The sequence below is a fragment of the Panicum virgatum genome, chromosome 7N (genome assembly GCF_016808335.1).
Source record: "Panicum virgatum strain AP13 chromosome 7N, P.virgatum_v5, whole genome shotgun sequence".
In the NCBI taxonomy this organism is placed as follows: domain Eukaryota; kingdom Viridiplantae; phylum Streptophyta; class Magnoliopsida; order Poales; family Poaceae; genus Panicum; species Panicum virgatum.
The window spans coordinates 44,109,377-44,124,509 of record NC_053151.1 but is presented as its reverse complement, the minus strand read 5'-3'; the positions used below and the strand labels follow the sequence as shown (position 1 = coordinate 44,124,509).

General features: G+C 45.1%; 1 protein-coding gene and 1 pseudogene across 1 annotated transcript; both read right to left on the bottom strand.

Annotated features, from left to right (window-relative positions):
• Window positions 1–20: 20 nt before the first annotated feature.
• On the bottom strand, window positions 21–2,870 carry LOC120681882 (cell division cycle 20.2, cofactor of APC complex-like). Its single transcript, XM_039963539.1, has 6 exons — window positions 2,260–2,870; window positions 1,884–2,153; window positions 1,524–1,793; window positions 834–1,424; window positions 508–670; window positions 21–392 (listed from the first exon to the last, which is right to left on the bottom strand). The coding sequence occupies exons 1-5, from the start codon at window positions 2,404–2,406 to the stop codon at window positions 524–526; spliced, it is 1,425 nt and encodes a 474-aa protein (XP_039819473.1). The 5' UTR covers window positions 2,407–2,870; the 3' UTR covers window positions 21–392; window positions 508–523.
• Window positions 2,607–13,728, bottom strand: LOC120681308 (annotated as a pseudogene).
• Between the last annotated feature and the right edge of the window lie 1,405 nt (window positions 13,729–15,133).

The window sequence follows — 15,133 nt, the reverse complement described above, 5'->3', positions numbered from 1 at the left end:
CTAAGTGTGAAACACAGAAATATTATATAAGCTTTTTATATCAAAACTTTATGTACAATATTATGGATCAGCAACGTACAGTATTATGGACCAGCAACCAGTGTTACCAGCATATCAAGGAACGTACAGTATTATGGACCAGCAACCAGTGTTACCAGCATATCAAGGAAAAATGTAATTGATATAAAAAAAAGGAAAAATGTAATTTAAATCTGATTACAACGCTAGAAACCCAAAATAGTCAACAGATGTACACATGTCAACACAAGATTATTGCTATAGTATATGATGATCTCTTTTGTGGAACATCAGCTCGATGGTGTTTTGGTGGTGATGTTAAAGGGCACATTCCTATCGACAGGTCTGGAGGCTCTAGAAAGGTCTCTTTAGAACTGCAAAGGGGACAAAAAGATGATCAGGGATAACTGGCTAAGGATTAGTAGTGATTGTGACTGTGTGAAACGATAATCTGGCGAAGGATTAGTACGAAGGGGGGTAGAACCATACCAATGATGTCATTTCTTCATCGGATGTGGTTGAAACTGTTGAAGATCCCGGTGTGGGAAGCCTTGGCCGCAGCCTTAGGCGCCGCTTCAGGAGTTCCAAACACATTCCAGAACCGCAATGTCTCATCTGCTGCAGCAGATGCCACAGTGCATCCATCAGGGCTCTGCAGAATTACCACGAGGCAAAGCAAGCAAGCCATAAGAAATGTGTTCATAAAAATATAATGTTATGCAAGACACAATGTAAGACAAGCAAAAGCACAAGTTGATGTTATGCAAGACACTGTAAGGCAAGCAAAAACACAAGGTGTATGGCAGCAAAGATACCTGAGCCATGAATAGGACGCGGGAGGTATGGCCATTGAGTTCGGCCATCTTAACCATCAACGGGTACTTCCACAAAGTGAGCTGATTCTTTGTGAACCCGTGTGAGCTCAGCAGCTCCCTCTCATTCTTGTTCCAGAGCAGCGCGCACACTTGCGATCCAGTGTCAACTGAGTTGAGGCATGCACCAGTGTGGGTGTTCCAGAACTTGATGCAGCGATCACCCCCACCACCGCCAGAAGCCAGCAGGTTGCTCTGGAATGGGCACCATGCCAGTGCCTTCACGGCAGCCAAGTGATCCTGAAGCCTGTGCAACCACTGCGTACGCCCAGCAGACTGTACAGAGGATGACATGGACACATCCCAGATGTGTAGAAGGTTGTCATTTCCACCACTGGCCAGTTGCTGCCCTGATCCTGACCATTTGAGCCCACACACCTCCTGCTCATGCCCATGATATGTCTGCACAACATTGTTCCTGATCCTCACATCATTGTTCACGATCTTGCCGTCCATGCCACCAGTTGTCAGGATGCTGTTATTCCATGCCAGAGAACCGACCCTCAATTCATGCACACCTCGTAATGTCCTCAGCTGCAGAGAGAATCAACCACAATGAGCATCTTCAGCACAACTATAAGAACAAACCGAAGGTAAATAGAACACATTATGAGAAAAGCCCAAAGTACCGACCAGTCGGTTCGAGGTGGTGTCCCAAAGCTGGACATCAGAGGAGTTTAGGCCTACGGCGATGTGCCGGCCATCAGGAGCCCAGCTAACGCTTGTGACGGGACCATAGTCATCATCAACGGTAACAAGCTCTGACGTAGATCCACTGGAGGCATCCCAGAGGTACACCGTGCTGCCCAGCGCAATGGACAGCACATTGCTGCTTCCCCAGTCTAGCAGGTTGAGGTAGTAATCGTCAGCGAGGTCCGGAGCATCCAGAGTCCTCTCTGAAGACTGCGCCAATTGCCAAGGCACAGTTAGTAACCACCATGGATCGACACTTCAAGCGCAGCACCAAAGAATGATACAGCTACACGTGCATACCTGGGGAATGTGTCGGCGCTGCTTTGCCGGCTTGGCTTGGACCGCATCAGAACGGAGATCCGTGAGCATGTTCTCAGGTTCCGGCGGCTTGTTCCGGAAGGCGAGGATCCTGGTGCGGTTGTTGAGCAGCTTCTCGGCCAGCAGCTTCCGGTACGCCTCCTTGCCCGGGGACGCCGCCGCCGGGTTCTCCTTGTCTTTCCTCGGCTCCGTCAGCAAGTAATGCGCCAAGTCCATGTCCATCGCCGACCGCTCCGGGATGAATCTGTCGCCCTGCGAAACAAAGAGGATCAACCGTTGAGACATTCAGTCGACCAGCACTCGTGTGCCTGCGTGCGAAGAACGGGGGGGGGGGGGATGATTGGGATCAAGAACTCACGTAGCACTTGGCCGACGGGTTGCGGGGACCCGAGCTGAGTGGCGGCATGTACGGCCTGGACCCGGCCTCCTGGAGCGCCGGCCGCGGCGGCGCCGCGCGCCGGTTGCCGCTCCTCTGCGACGAGATGGAATTGGATTCTGCATCCATGGGTTCGAACTTTCACTAGAAGCAACACGAACAAGGAAATAACGCACACCGCAACTACTACTACCACCACGAGCAAGAAACAGGATTCACGCTAGGGTATCCTACCGCAACGATTCTATCTAGTACCAAAGAACTGGAAACTAAAGCGAGGCTAACAATTCAACTAGGAAATCAAATAGATTCTTTTTTTTTTCAAGATCGACACACGCAGCAGACGATTCAATCAAAGAGACTCGAAAGGGGAAGAAGAGAAGGCGCGGGAGATCTCGGAAAGCTCTGATCGCAAGACGGCGTCGTCCCCCTTCCTTATCGCAGGGTGGATTCGCTGGCGGCGACGGAGGACGACGAGATCGGGAGCCGAGAGAAGGGAAGGATTTTGCTTAGGCGGCGGGGAGGTTTCTTTCAGGTGGGGTTTTTTGGTCGGGTCCGTGGGGGGAGATTATTCGGGAGGGAGGGACAAGGGCTTTGTAGCCGTAACGGCTAGTGCCCGAGGAAATTATCCGTTGGCTGGCGGCGGCGGCGCCCCGCATGGCAGCACGCAGCTGTTCTCGTGTAGGGGATGTTCGCGGTTACGCACACGGCAAGTACAGGTCAGACCATTTTTTCAGTAATGTAGGTTGAAAAGTCATGTATTTTCAGACCTCAGCATGAAATCATTGTTTCATTGTCGACAGTCCATGGATTTATCGCACTCTGGATCGATTCCATATCAAGAATAACACAACAGTAGTTTCTCAATTCACAAGTCCGGTACTAATCCAGACACGTAAACACAAACCTTGACATTTGCATCTCTGGTCCTATCTAGCATGTCGGCAATTCGTAGATCGTCACAGTGATCGGTTTTCTCAATTGAACATGAGGCAAACATCAGCAGTGAAACACACAACATCCTATATCTGCAATTCTGCACTCATGGCTTGTGGTGCTTCCGTTCGCAACTTCAAACTCCCAAGATCAAGGCATGACCAGAGAATTCATAGTAACGTGACCAGAGTATTCATACTAAGCAGCCGTTGAAGGCTTTTCTCAGTGCGGCTTCGTCCAAATTTCTGCCAATAAACACTAGTTTGTTGACTCTCTTCTCATCAGGTTCCCAGGGCTTTGCCGGGCATCCTTCTAGCATTGAGTGCACACCCTATAATTTTTGAAGTTAGCATGGGGAAAAACAATCTTTTTGTGCTAGCAAAAAATGACAAAACATACCAATAAAATCAAAACTATACCTGGAGATATAATAGCACCAAATTCATTGAAGTAAATGGGCAGAAAGGTAATAAATTGGCTAACCTGAAATACGAAGCGTCCGGATGACTCATTTACCGATATAACACCCTTTAATCTGTACAGATCTTCACCTTTCTCATCGACCAGCCTCTCCAACCAATCATTTACCTTCAAAAGGAAGCAGCAATAATCCAGCCAATCCATGCAGACACGATTTAGTAATGAAGAGATAAAGATTGAAAACTCCTAATATTTCAAGCAAGTTCTTCAGCATACTGAGCTAACCTAAGTACAATTTACCTCATCAAGATCAAGTACTCCCTCCGAAACAATGCTCACACTAGTGACGGCTGAATCATGAACATGATCATGATGGTGTCCTACAAGCCAGCAGAGTAAACCAAATTCAGACAGAAAGTTAATGATGCTCTCACACACAAGTGGCAAGCAAAATAATGGTGGGTGAAATCTCATTGTCACCTCAATTTGAGATTTACTTGTCACAATTTCTTCATCACAAAATTTGATTGAAAATACAAACACAGAAGATACAGGACATCAGACATCAAAGTATGAACTTTACCATGTTCATCTCCATGGTGACAATTGCCTGTCTCTTTGCTTTCCTGCAATTGGACTTCAGCCTCAACTCTGTATTCAATTATCCCGATTAGAGAAGCGAGAAATGATACTGAATGTGAGGATCAAAGCCAAATACTCTTCAGTACCAAAGAAAATAAATACTACTAACCTGTCAAGGTCATAACCTCCAATTCCTAGCACAAAATCCATATCAACATCGCCAAAATCTTGCCTTTTTCATCTGAGCCATCCCATTTATGATCTGTAAAAAGGATGAAAAGGATCAGCATGAATGAACAAATCATCTGCTTCCATTCTTGTTCCATGAAGTTGTTCTACTAATCTACCTTAATTTTGTTAGTTAACGCCTCCAGTTCTGCATCATCAACCAAATCAATCTGTATTATGGAAGTTACAGAACATTAGAATAGAAAGCGATGTTGCTAAAAGTTCTGTTCTGAAACTAGGGAAAATGTAGAAGTAGATGTAACCAAAATAAATACCTTATTCAATATAATTCGGTCTGCATAAGCAACTTGTTCTACTGCCTCGTTTACAACCCATCTGGCTTTTACTTCATTCAAATGGTTCATGGCATGCTTGCAATCGACCATAGTAACCACACCATCAAGTTTCACATATTTAGAAACCAATTCATCTGAACAGAATGTCTCAATGACAGGACCAGGTTTTGCAAGACCTGGACGATGAAATTGACTGTCAGGTGTCCAGAAATCAATAGCAGACCCATAATGCAAGATGGGGAACTTTCATCCATTGAGATTCACCTGTTGTTTCAATGACAATATGATCGAACTTGTCCCCCTTCTGCTTCACCAACTTCAGAAGCATCTTAACAAGATCCCCTTGGACAGTGCAACACAAGCAACCATTATTCACCATTACAATGTCCTCAGCAACGGAAGAGTGGCTAGCGACAAGCGAGCTATCAATATCCACCTCGCCAAACTACACAAGAAAATAGAGTATCAGAGTCTCACAAATGCTAACTGAGCAATGGAACATGGATTTGAAGCAAGCCGGAAAGAATCGACAGATCCAACTGGCAGAATTGGAAGAATGGAGAGAGAAGGCTTACCACAGTGCCAAGATTTACAAGGACAGAACAAAAAGATGGCACGACAAGAGGATCAAGCCGAAGGAATTCAAACCCAGAGATAAGGTACTATTGTTTAATTCCAGGGTTAAGCTCTTCGGCGAAAAAAAGCTCCAAAGCAAGTGGAAGGGGCCATATACCGTCGTCAACACATCATCACATGGAGCCGTCACACTTCAAGACGACGAAGGTAAGTTATTCAAGGTTAATGGCCAGCGTTTAAAAGTTTTTCATATGCCATATAACTCCAGTGAAGAGTTTGATATTATAAATTAAGTAGAATTCAACACATATCAAACTCCTCGGCCCCAAAATAAAATCCAAAACCACTTGCATGGGGGCCACCTCGTGCCCCCCGACCAATGAGAAAAAAATGAGAGCCAGATGGGCCCAAGTGGGGCCGGCCGAACCCCTGGGTCGGCCGACCCCACCTGGCAGCGAAAGCCTTTCAAATTTCGTATTTGAATCCCCTCAAACGACCACTTCTCATTTCCATACGTGCCAGGCTGCAGAAAGGAAAATTTCTCCCGATTTTGACTTTAAAATGATCCTCTCCTTCTCCTTTCTTCCTCACCTCCATCTTGATCTTCTTGCTCTCATCCCCTCCACAACTCTGATCCTCCCGTTCAACGAAACTTCGTCCACATTCGCCCTCGAGGGAGAGCCCTCGCCGGCGAACCTCGCCCTTACAGTCATGGAAGTCGGCCAGGAGGCCGAGCACATCTCCAAGACACCATTTGTGGCGGAACCACCCAAAACTACTGGGCCCGGGTGCACTGATCTTCGTTGCTAAGCAACTCTGACCCAATCTGGCACTCACCGGTAGTTCCTCGAGTGAAGCCTCGATAAAAGCCACGCTATTCCAGGATCAGCAGACAACACTCACACGAAGGTGAGCCCAGAGATTACAACACAAACCATTTCATACATCTCAGAGTGATTGCAGCGGAAAGAAAATTTATTACAAACCATGTTCTGACTAGCGAAGTACTACGGAGTTCCAACTCCTCAAATTATTCAAGTCTCAAAGTTCAGCGGAAGCATCAAAGGATAACTAACGAAATAACGTGACGCATCGGTAAAGCCCGTACGAATGCGTCACTCAGCGGGAGGGTGATTAGCACCAGCTGAAGGGCCATCCCACTCAACAGACCAACCCGGAGGCAGAGTGCAAGGCCAAGTAAGACTCGCAAACAGATCTTCAAAGTTAGTACCTGAAAAACAGTGCCACAAGCAAGGCTGAGTATACTAATACTCAGCAAGACTGACCCGTCTCCGGATATAACATAGTCCGATAACTAGACATGCAAGCTTTTTGGTTGGTAGGGTTTGTTTGCCAAAAATGCCGCTAAGTGTTGATCCTTAATTTCAGGTTTTACTTAGCCAGATTTTAGTAGAATTAACCATTCTAAATTTGCAACTGACTCTACTCAAACATGGTAGAGCAACCATTTAATCAACCAACAGTATTTTCATCATCGGATTCCACTTGTTACTCTATGTGACCGAAAACATTAAGCAATCTCATGCCGTGAGAGGCGGACGATTCTGAATCGAATTTCAACCTGGCCAGGGGAACCTAGACCACACGCATGGGGATCGACTTCGCTCCCGCCCACGCTACTTTTCCCCTTTCTTTCCAGTCCGTGGATCCGGAACACCCTCCCCGACTACAGAGTCCGACCACTCTGCACCCGTACGTCGCGACATAAAATAAACCATACTTCTACCAGGAGGGTGCGAGATCGTTCCACTCGCCGGTCCAATCAGGTACTTAAGCTTACCGATTACCATATTTCTCGGTATGTGGCTAGTACTTTCAAACGCTTAACGAAATGAGCCACACACCGCGACCTTAGCCATTTTTGACTACACCAGCGGGGTATCACAACTACACAACCCCGCCCGTTGTCCTTACATTTCAACAGGAATTAAAGTCAGTACAATTCCTATTTGCTCGCGAGAGGCAGGAAACCACTCGACTTCTACCGTACCTATTTAGCATGGCAACTAGTCGATAAAAAGATCCGGTATCAAACATAGGTTCCTATGGATCATGCATCTAGGGTTTTCGATCAACGCCTAGAGAACTTAATTGCAGAAAATCAACTATTACCATACATTAATAAATAGATAGCAGAATGATAATTCGGAAAATAGTGGGATTATGCTCCGGGGCTTGCCTTCTTGGGCACTGTCAGACAGAAAAGCTTCTGGGGCTTGGCCCAGGTCTTGAGACAAGTTAGTACAATTCAGATTAACCTCCTGCTCCGCACGAGAGTCCGCGGGCACCAGTTCGTAGTCTCCGTCCGCGAGGTTAACCGTTTCTATATGCAATGCAAGATTTTGAGTTATTCAGGGATATAATTTCTTTCCTTCACGATAAAGTTGTAGTCCACGAAAGTTAATTTAGTGATGATTTCACATTTCATTTCATGGGCAAACGTTTATAGAGTAGCAAGCATAACTACGATTATTCATGAATGAGTGGGGTTCTGGGTTTTCATTTTCAATCTCAACACATAGCATGCTTTCATTATTTCTTAACAACACAATTACTAAAGAGCTAGTGATGAAACACTAAAGTAACTCAGATTCAAACTTGAACATTAGGGTATAAATTTCAGCATCTACCATAGAGCAAGAACTATAACTATTCATGCAAAAGGATTACTCTAGTTACTTCATCTTTTTGTACAGAATGTTCAACATGGATTCTGGTGCTACAAATTTTATGCAAGCAACTTCAAAGCATAAACTCAGTACTGAAATTTTTCCAGATTTTATACACTTATATAGCAGAGGTGATAAAAAGATTAAAAATAGCAAGCCATTAACAAAGATTAAATCTACAGAAAGTTTTACTAAGGATTTGCTTCTCAATTTTTTACCAGAGACTAGTCCTGAGTTAAACATACTCCAAAAAAATTTTCAAGATTTAACTCACTATGATAAATTAGTTATTCAGTTAATTTAACATGAGTTTGCATGAATTTCTCAAGATGCATCCGACCAGTATTGCATCTGAACTTTTTATCACAGGTAGAACATACTCTAAACAAGATCATGCCCAAAAATAATGATCAGAAACATTGTAGATTACTCAGAACAAAAATAGTAAATCTAGCCCTAAGATGCTAAGCATGATTATTCACCAAGGCAAAACTCAGTAAAAGCAGCTCAAAATTCTTAGACAGGAACACAGAGCTAAAAAGAGACTCCAGAAATAAACATGGATTTTTCTGAGCATAAGAACTATATATGAGGAATTAAGTTGATTAAACAAGCATAAATCATGGTATATAGCAAATGAAATCTAATAAATTTGAATTTTAGAGATTTGCAGGGATTCAGTGGCACAAGGCTTTAGTAAAATTTTCAGAGCAAGTTCATGTACATATTTTCCAGAATTAAATCGAGAATGCTAACAACAGATTAGAGAATCTTGATTGTTCTAACCCGATAACTGTTTTGGTTTGGTGTCATCTTTTTACTGTGATCTTAGAATCCCATTAGTTATAACATATCCAAAAATCAAAGTCATTTGATGAGCAGAACTTCATGAACATGCATAAGGTGGTTTTCTTATTCTTTTCCCTAGATTAAATTCAGTTGAGTTTCTACAAATGTGAATGTTACAAAATTTGTAGATTTTGTTACAAGGATTCCAGATCAGTTGAGTTTGCATTTTTCTGATTTTTTTGTGATTTGTTTCGCATTTTAGAAGTTCACTGGTATACACTGTAAAACTTGCAGAGACACCCTTGAACGAAAAAAAGAAATTACAACCGGGTCCTTCGCCGGCCTTCTCCGCCGTGGCATCTTGCCGGTGGTGTTCTGCGGTGCAGGGCTTACCGGGGCTGCCACGGGGAGGCGCGTGGGGGAGAAAGGATCGAGGAACACCTACCCTGGTCGACGTTCGAGCGTTTGGAGCACAGGTTCAAGCTCGTCGGCGTTGATGGCGGGTCGGTTGTTCGGTTCGCCGGCGCTGGAGGTGAAGGAGGGCTCGGGGTAGGGGAACAAGGCGCGCACGAGCACCGCGTGAGCTCGTGGATGCTTCTGGGGTAGCTGTCGGGCTCGGCCTTCCCCGGAGCTGGCCGGTCCGCGGTGAGCCTGAGCTCGCCGGCGGCGGCGCAAAAGGGAACGGCTTCGGGAGGGGGTTTGGATTCGATTCCGCGCGCGTGGAGCTTAACTGGGAGGTGGCGAAGCTGCTGCGGTGGTCGGAGGGGGCAATGTGGGGCTGGGCTAGCCGGTCCGCGCGAGCTGGATCTCGGCGGCCATGGCGGAGCGGCGGAAGGAGGAAGAAAGGGAAGAAGGGGCGCGACTGTGGGGTTCTTGGGGTCTTTATAGGCCAAGGAGCTACTAGGGGAGGAATGCAGTGACTGGGGGCGGTTGATTTGGTCCTGGGCGGCTCAACGGCGAGCGGGCGGAGGAGGCAACGGCGCTGCGCCGGCCGGGGTGTCGTGGCGGCTCGGGAGCGGCCTGGGACGCGTGTGCGCGCGAGAAGGTGCCAAGGGGCGGGCCAGGTGGCGTGGAGAGGTTTCCCCGGGTCCATTTGGCCGCGGGCGCGCGGTGGACGAAGTCCACCGGCGGCGTACGGCAGGCGGCGGCCGAAACAGAGCAAGCCGGGAGAGAGAGATGGAGGTAGGGGCTCTTTTGCGATTTCTGAAAATTTCAGGGACCTCTCGGTAAAAAAAAATTATCTCCTACTTGGAGGGCTCAAATGGAAAAGTGTTGAATACCATTTTTGCATAACTTTTCAAGATCTACAACTTTTGTGTTATGCAAATTTTCGTTTGAAACCCACATTTTGAACTATTGGTACATTTACATATTTGCACAAAAGGACTTTAGTTTTAATCAGTTTTTGACTTGATTTTGGCTGAAGTTCAATTGAGCACATGTCAATTGAAATACCTCTCATGAGCCAACAAAAATTTTGTGCACATTTTTGAATTAAAATTTGAGTAGTTTTTCACTCCTTTCTCTTTTTCCTTTAATTTCTTTTGTATGATTTGTATTTTATTTGGTCCTTTCTCTTTGAATTAGTTTCCCAAATTTTTCTTTTAACTTTCACTAAGGTGTATTGATTGGATTTCAAAGTATTGACACCTGAGGTGTCACACCATTGGCGGTCATCCCTGCACCAGCATCAAAGGAGGCAGCGAGGGGTACCAAAGGGGGGTCGGCCAAACCCCTGGTTCGGCCGAACCACCACGGCGGCTCCTCGGCCTCCCGCTCGACGCCGCGCACCATCAAGAAGATCTCCGCCAAGAGGGGCAGGTGCCCGGGCTTAGGAGGTTCTGCATGTCCGACGACGGGGATGCTCGCGCCGAAGGACGTCCCCAAGCGCCTCTTCGCCGACCCGCTTCCGCCAATGCCATTAGAGGAGGGACAGGAACACGTATATTCACTGTACACAAAGAGCGGGGATGTCGTTAGTCTTAACTATGTAACTACACCTACACGCACAACCACGACACCCTCGCCTCCACAGCGTTTTCACATTGTGGGCATCCGTACCCCAGGCGGTGGGTACGGCAAGGGATTGATGCCCGGACTCTCTCCTAAGGATAAAGGAGAAGCTGAGTCCGTGGCATCCTCCCCTAAGGGTGCCAAGCGCGTCAAGAGACACATCCCCCCTCCTCCGATTACGCGTCCCGGTGGACACTTGACTTGAACTCGTTTTGGGCTTGCTTGATGAATATCTTGAAGATCCCGACGGTTTTGCTCTTGTCCTCTAGAAAAAATGTCCAAGCATATCTAGAGTAATCATCAACAATGACTAAGCAATAAAGATTACCTCCAAGGCTCTTGTAGGTGGTCGGTCCAAATAAGTCCATGTGTAGTAACTCTAAGCACCTTGATGTGGATAGGTACGCCTTCATGGGATGTGATGAAGCAAATTGCTTCCCGGCTTGGCAAGCACTACACAACTTATTTTTGTCAAAAATAACGTCCTTCACACCAACCACCATACCTCGTTTAAATGCCTTCTTTAGTTGACTCATCCCAATGTGAGCAATCTATCGATGCCAAAGCCATCCCATTGAGTTCTTTAAAAAGAGACAAGTAGCCAAACTAGCATCGTTATATGAAAAATCCACAAGGTAGATATTACCGTGCCGGAAGCCTTTGAAGATCAAACTCTTGTCCTCCTTGCTTGTTACAACTACACCACTATCACTAAAGGTACATATCAAACCCAAATCACAAAGTTGTGCAATTGAAAGCAAATTAAAGCTTACCGACTCCACAAGCAACACATTTGAAATTGAGAGATCTTTGGAGATAGCAACCTTACCCAAACCTACCGCTTTCCCTTTAGAATTATCACTAAAGGTGACATGCTCGTGATCGCCCACTTCTTCATCTAGTGAGGTGAACATCTTTACATAGCCGGTCATGTGTTGTGTACATCCGCTATCAAGCACCCAATACTTTCCACCGTCTTTGTAGTTCACCTACACACAAATGAATTACTCTTGAGGTTTGGGAACCCAAGCAACTTTGGGTCTTTTGATGTGAGTAACTAAAATTTTGGGAACCCATAGTTGGCGGGGTAGTTTTTTCTTCTCTTGTGTGCCAATGAACTTGGCCTTCACCTTGCCATTCTTAAGCTTGCTCAACAAAAAGTGATGATTGTCAAATTGAGACTTATAGTTGTTAGGCAAGGTAGGAAGAGGGCGAGTAGGAATAGGACACTCCCTTGTGTGATGTCCAATATATTGGCAATGTTGACAACAGGAGCCTACTTTCTTGTTGAAGCAATCCTTGAGTTCCGGAGATCTTGGAACATTCTCCAGTGGCTTGGGGAAGGATCCAAGACCCTTACTTCCAAAGTGCCTTGCATTGTTGAAGAGAATCTCCTTGTGCAAGTATTCTCCTCTTGTCACATTGAATATGCACTTGATCAAACTTTGGAGCTCCTCCTCCAGTTCATTTTCCCTATCATGGTTAGTCTTGGAAGAATTAGGGACATTATGATTAGTGAAAGATTTGGAAGTCTCCACATGTGTTTCACAAGAAGTTGATGCATTGATGTTTTTAGCTTTTAGAATTTCAAGTTCATCATCAATAGCATCAAAGTCAAACTCAAGTTCTTGATATTTTAAATTTAGGTTAGCATAATCAAGCTTAAGTTTCTTGTTGGACTCTTCAACGATTTGTTGAGCACAATTACTTTGTCATGTTTTTCAACTAGTTCATTGTGCTTAACAAGTAACTTATCACGATCCTCTCTAAGTTGCTTGCTAGATACAACACATTTTTCATGAGTCTCTACTACCTCATTGTGTCTAACAAGTAACTCATCATGCGAAGTCTTAATCTCAACATGCACATTTTTTAAACACTTAAGTTTAGATTTAAGCTTCTTGATCATATCATTATATTCATCTAGGAGCAACTTAAGATCTCTATGAGACAATTCATTATCACTATCATCATCACTAGAGCATGAGTCATCGGAATTCACCTTGGGGTTACCTCTAGCCATGAGGCACATGGGTGGTGGAGGTAGTGGTGGTTCATCATCATGGATGGCGATCCCCACAACGATGTTCTTGGAGTCGTCATCGTCGTCGCTTGAGATCTCACCGTCGGTGATCCACTCCCCAAGAAAAACCTTGATTTTTCTCTTTCTTCTTGAAGGACCTCTTCTTCTTGTACTCTTTCTTGTCATGGTCCTTCTTGTGATCATGATCTTTCTTGTGCCTTGGTTGATTGTCCTCATCTTGCATCTTATTGGATTCTTGAGGGCAATCATATGAGAGATGACCATACTTGCCACAAACATAGCATATCTTCTTGAGGATATCTTTGATCTTCCTTGTATGGAACTTGTTTTTCTTGGGGTCGAAGTTGCACCCCTTTTTGTTCAACCTTGACATTAGCTTTGTGGTCTTCCTCATGAGGAGAGCAAGCTTGGTGTCTTCATCACCTTTCTCATCACTAGCTTCACTTGAACTTGACATAGGTGCCTTGCCCTTGCTCTTCTTGTTTGACTTGTGTTCGCCTTTAGCTTTGAGAGCAAGATCACCTTTGGCTTTAGGAGGATCAATTTCGCCCAAGAGAAACATCTCATGAGACCGAATTTTCCCAATCACTTCACTCAATTGCAATGTGGAAAGATCTTTCTCATAGAGCAAAGATGTCACAATATTGTACTTGGACTTGTGCAGTGAGTGAAGAATCTTCCGGATAATGTCACTAGTAGATAAAGGAGAAATTTCAAGCTCATTAATGTCCTCAATAAATACATTCAACCTAGCATACATTTGTTCAACTAATTCACTAGGATGCATTTTGAACTCATTGAGTTTCTCCTTTAGCACTTGGTACACGGAGCTTCTTAGACCCAACATGAATGGTCTCAAGCTCTTCCCACACCTCATGAGCGGTTTTCTTGCTATGCACACGAGCAAAGATTTATTCTCCAATAGCATCAAACAAAATACTTTTGGCTCTAGCATTTCATTTTGTGTGGTACTCATCCATAACACCAATGGCTTTGTCGGTAACCTCCCAAGCAAGAGGGTTAAGAGCGTCAAGGTAACCCGCCATGCGGGCTTTCCAATAGCTGTAGTTTCTCCCATCGAGCTTGGGTGGTCAACTACTCCCCGGGGTCATTTCTCTAGGTTGTTAGATCCTAAAAAGAGAGTCTAAGCTCTGGTACCAATTGAAAGGATCGTTGCCCAAGAAGGGGGGGATGAATTAGGACTTTTTCAAATTCTAACCGTCCTTAACCTACCTCTAGTGTTGCCCAAGCCTATAGTTCAAAGACCTAAGATCTAGAGCATACTAACATGATGAATCTAGGTAGGAAAGCACACTAACAAAGTCATTTTACTAGAATGATCAAACTATCATGTAGAGGCTAGCCCAATTGAAGCAAACTATCAAGAGCAAGTCCTAGTCTCAAACAACCAAGCAAAGAGCAAGAACTGAAAATACTTAAGTAAATTGCTTGAATGTAAAAGAGAATGTACAAGAGACAACTGGATTTTTTCCCGTGGTATCGAGGAGTTGACGCTCCCCCTAATCCACGTTGGAGCACCCACAAAGGGTTAAGCTCCCTTGCATCACGAAGAGCAAGTACTCACTAAGAATACCATTTCTCCATCTCCGGAACGGCGGGCTTCAAACCGTGTACAACTTCTTCTTCTTCTTGGGGCTCTCACAAACTCCAAGAGCTCACCAAGAGCCTCCGATCACCAAAACCGTCTAGGTGTCGTCAAACACCAAGAGTAACAATAAGCCTTCACTTGACCATCACTAAGTTGGCCCTAAAGTTCTAGCACACTTGCACTCTTCCAAGGATTGAAATTCTTGATGAATTGGTTGATCTCAATGTGTGGATGTCTTCTCTCAGCACTAGTGTGGCCTCAGGTGTTCAAGGGTTCAAAAGGAAGTTCAAGAGACCCGAGGTACCCCCTTATATAGGCTAGGGAACAACTGAGAGCTGTTACCAACTTTTCTGCAAAAAGTCAGCAGGGTCGGATAATCCGACGGTGCTCTGAGAAGGGTGTCGGATCATCCGACCCCACTGTGAATTCCACCCTAGACGTTACATTTTAAATCCTTTGCTGATGTCATTATCTGAGTCATTAGTCCGATGTGTTCTGAGATGATGCGTCGGATAATCCGGCCTCATCAGAAATTTTGAATTCCAAAACCAACGACTATGATCATTACTTCTGCCAATTTGTCTGACGCACAATCAGTTCCACGTCAGATCATCCGATCCTGAAGAGAATTTTTCAGCCTGAAAAACATCCTCTCTGCAAAATCACCCGACGT